Source organism: Hyalella azteca, unplaced genomic scaffold (assembly GCF_000764305.2).
Source record: "Hyalella azteca isolate HAZT.00-mixed unplaced genomic scaffold, Hazt_2.0.2 contig2853, whole genome shotgun sequence".
In the NCBI taxonomy this organism is placed as follows: Eukaryota; Metazoa; Arthropoda; class Malacostraca; order Amphipoda; family Hyalellidae; genus Hyalella; species Hyalella azteca.
In genome coordinates this window covers 25,424-28,114 of record NW_025933111.1, presented here as the reverse complement: position 1 = coordinate 28,114, position 2,691 = coordinate 25,424, and the positions used below count along the sequence as shown (strand labels likewise).

Here is a 2,691-nt window from a genome sequence, read left to right as displayed (position 1 = left end):
CAATATGAAGTGTAATTTGTAATTCAAAAAGCTAGTCATAGTTTGAAAAGGTCATTGAGACAAATCTAATGATGTATAACACAAGACTTCACCATGGGCGCTTTGCCCCGTGACACGCGTGGGCCCGTTGCCCCCACTAGGTATCATTTCAATTTATGTCGTGTCAACATTTTATTTTAAAAGCTAATAGTCTAAACTTGGTCTCAAAATTATCCCTATAAATATTACTTTGAAAAAATAATTCAAAGTAATTTCAAAATCTTCATCTATTTTCAGCGGCAAAAAAATTTTTATCTGGACTAAAACAGTTATTCGCAAAGAACTTAATAACGCAAACACTAAGCAAAACGTAAATCCGTACACTTCATCCCAGTGAAACTGTCGACCGGCGGTAGAGCGCACGGACCAATATCTGCCATACTTAGCGAGAAACCCGCTATGGGCCCATGACCCGCAGTGGGCTCGCTGCCCCATGTTACCCTAATAGGCGAGCATTGAGCGACAACGTCCCCAACTTCTCATCAATTGACTATATCGTTATGCAGCGAGTTTGTCCTTCAATACTTCAATTAATTTATTAATTGCCTCATCAGGATTTATGTTTTCAAGAATAGCAAGTTCCCCAGCGAGTCTATTTAATGCTGATTCATAAATTGTTCTTTCGCTATAAGACCGGTCACTATCAACGTTTTTGTAGAGATCTCGCACCACTTCTGCCACAGCTACTATATTGCCAGAATTTATTTTACTTTCATATTCTTGTGCTCTTCTACTCCACATCCTATTACCTTGCTTAGCTTTACCTTGAAGTGTTGAGTATATTATAGTCAGGTCAGTTTTGCTAACAAGTTTTCTAAGACCCGAAATAGTTGCTCTATTTACAGGTACTTTTAGAATCATTTTGTCTTGGGGAAACGATATTACATAAACTCTAATATCAGTACCAGCTATCACTTGCTGTTCTACATTTATTATCTCTCCAACTCCATCAGATGGATATACAATTCTTCCTCCTACTTTAAATTCAGATGATGTTGACATGCTTACTCCTTATCCATTATAAAAACTTAGATTATAGTCAACTGAATTAACTATTAGTTCTTTTGCAAACTCACTAAACTAAAGATGATAAAACAACATTGATTATAACATATTTTGGAAAAATAATAAAGTAGAAGTTATAAAATTTAAAGATGCCGCCATTGAATATAGTTTATTATATTTTCTTAACTATTAAACTTGCATTAGTTCCACCAAAGCCAAATGAGTTAGAAAGTACGTAATTAATTTTTGCCTTTCTAGCTTCTAAAGGAACTAAGTCTATTTTTACTTCTGGTATCGGTTTATGTAAATTTAGAGTTGGTGGAGCAATTTCATCCTGTATGGCAAGAATTGAGTATATTAACTCTACACTACCAGTTGCTCCGAGTAAATGACCGATAGATGATTTCGTTGACGACATAAGAACTTTCGGTTTGGCATCCAAAAATAATCTTTTGACAGCTAGCAACTCAATAGTATCACCAACCTGGGTAGAAGTCCCGTGGGCATTGATATAATCAATAATACTTGCATGAATTTTTGCATCTTTAAGAGCATTAAACATAGCTTTATAAGCACCTCTTCCATCAGGGTGAGGGGAAGTCATATGATAAGCATCTCCAGTAGAACCATATCCAACAATTTCAGCATAAATCTTAGCATTTCTACTAATAGCATGCTCATATTCTTCCAGTACTACAACTCCAGCTCCTTCCCCCATTATAAATCCATCACGTTCTTGATCCCAGGGTCTTGATGCAGTTTCAGGGGTAGAATTATATTTAGTAGATAACGCCCTTGCAGCAACGAATCCCGCCACTCCAACCGGAGTAACCGGCGCTTCAGCTCCACCAGCAATCATAACATCCACATTACCATATTGAATCATCCGCATAGCATCTCCTATGGCATGAGCCCCAGTGGAGCATGCTGTTGCTACTGCTTGATTTGGCCCAGTAAATCCGTATTTAGTGGAAACATGACCTGAAAGGAGATTAATTAAAAAGGCTGGAATAAATAAATGAGGGCGTCTGATTGTCGACATAAACTCCGAGATCTTTTTCCACAATAGACTTTTCATTTCATTCATTACTCTCTCTTTGCAACCATGTCTTCTCCCATGTCTTCTTCTTTGTTAAAGAGTTCGGTCGCCTTTTTTGAGTTCAGTTTGTCGATTGCGGATGTGTCATCGTCACTCATCGGTAACTGCGTAAAAACCAGAAGCAGTATCGGTTAGTCGGATGTGTGGAGCGTCTATTTCCTAGAATTTAGTTTGGAAGATTTGGGTCGGTCGGTATGAAGTCTATGGTTTATTTTCTTGAATTTATTTCTGTAGGTCTGGGGTCTCGAACGTTCTTGAGGGTTTGATGGTGATGTGATGATTTCGATGATCATGAGGTATAGCTCACTTCGAAATGATACGTAACAAACGCAAGCTTTACCGAACGGCATAACTCACTTCTCAGACAGGCAGCTGATCAGAAATAGAGTCAAGCTTTACTGAGTTACATAAATCTGACGAACTTAATGTATTCTGCTGCCACGCACCAATTCAACGCACCTGCACTGAGTTGCTCTGGCAGTACACTGCAGCTGTCAAGTTTGATCGTAAGTCAAAAACGATTTGTTCATTTTTTTCTTTTTCGCCGA

At 38.1% G+C, this 2,691-nt stretch overlaps 1 protein-coding gene across 1 annotated transcript; it reads right to left on the bottom strand.

The window, feature by feature from the left end:
- Positions 1-1,216: 1,216 nt before the first annotated feature.
- Positions 1,217-2,086, bottom strand: LOC125179589 (3-oxoacyl-[acyl-carrier-protein] synthase 2-like). The gene has a single exon (XM_047885717.1). The coding sequence runs from the start codon at positions 2,084-2,086 to the stop codon at positions 1,217-1,219; it is 870 nt and encodes a 289-aa protein (XP_047741673.1).
- Between the last annotated feature and the right edge of the window lie 605 nt (positions 2,087-2,691).

Bases quoted from the DNA above. Each gene is read 5' to 3' on its own strand.
- LOC125179589 (XM_047885717.1), bottom strand. From the start codon at position 2,086: ATGTCGACAATCAGACGCCCTCATTTATTTATTCCAGCCTTTTTAATT.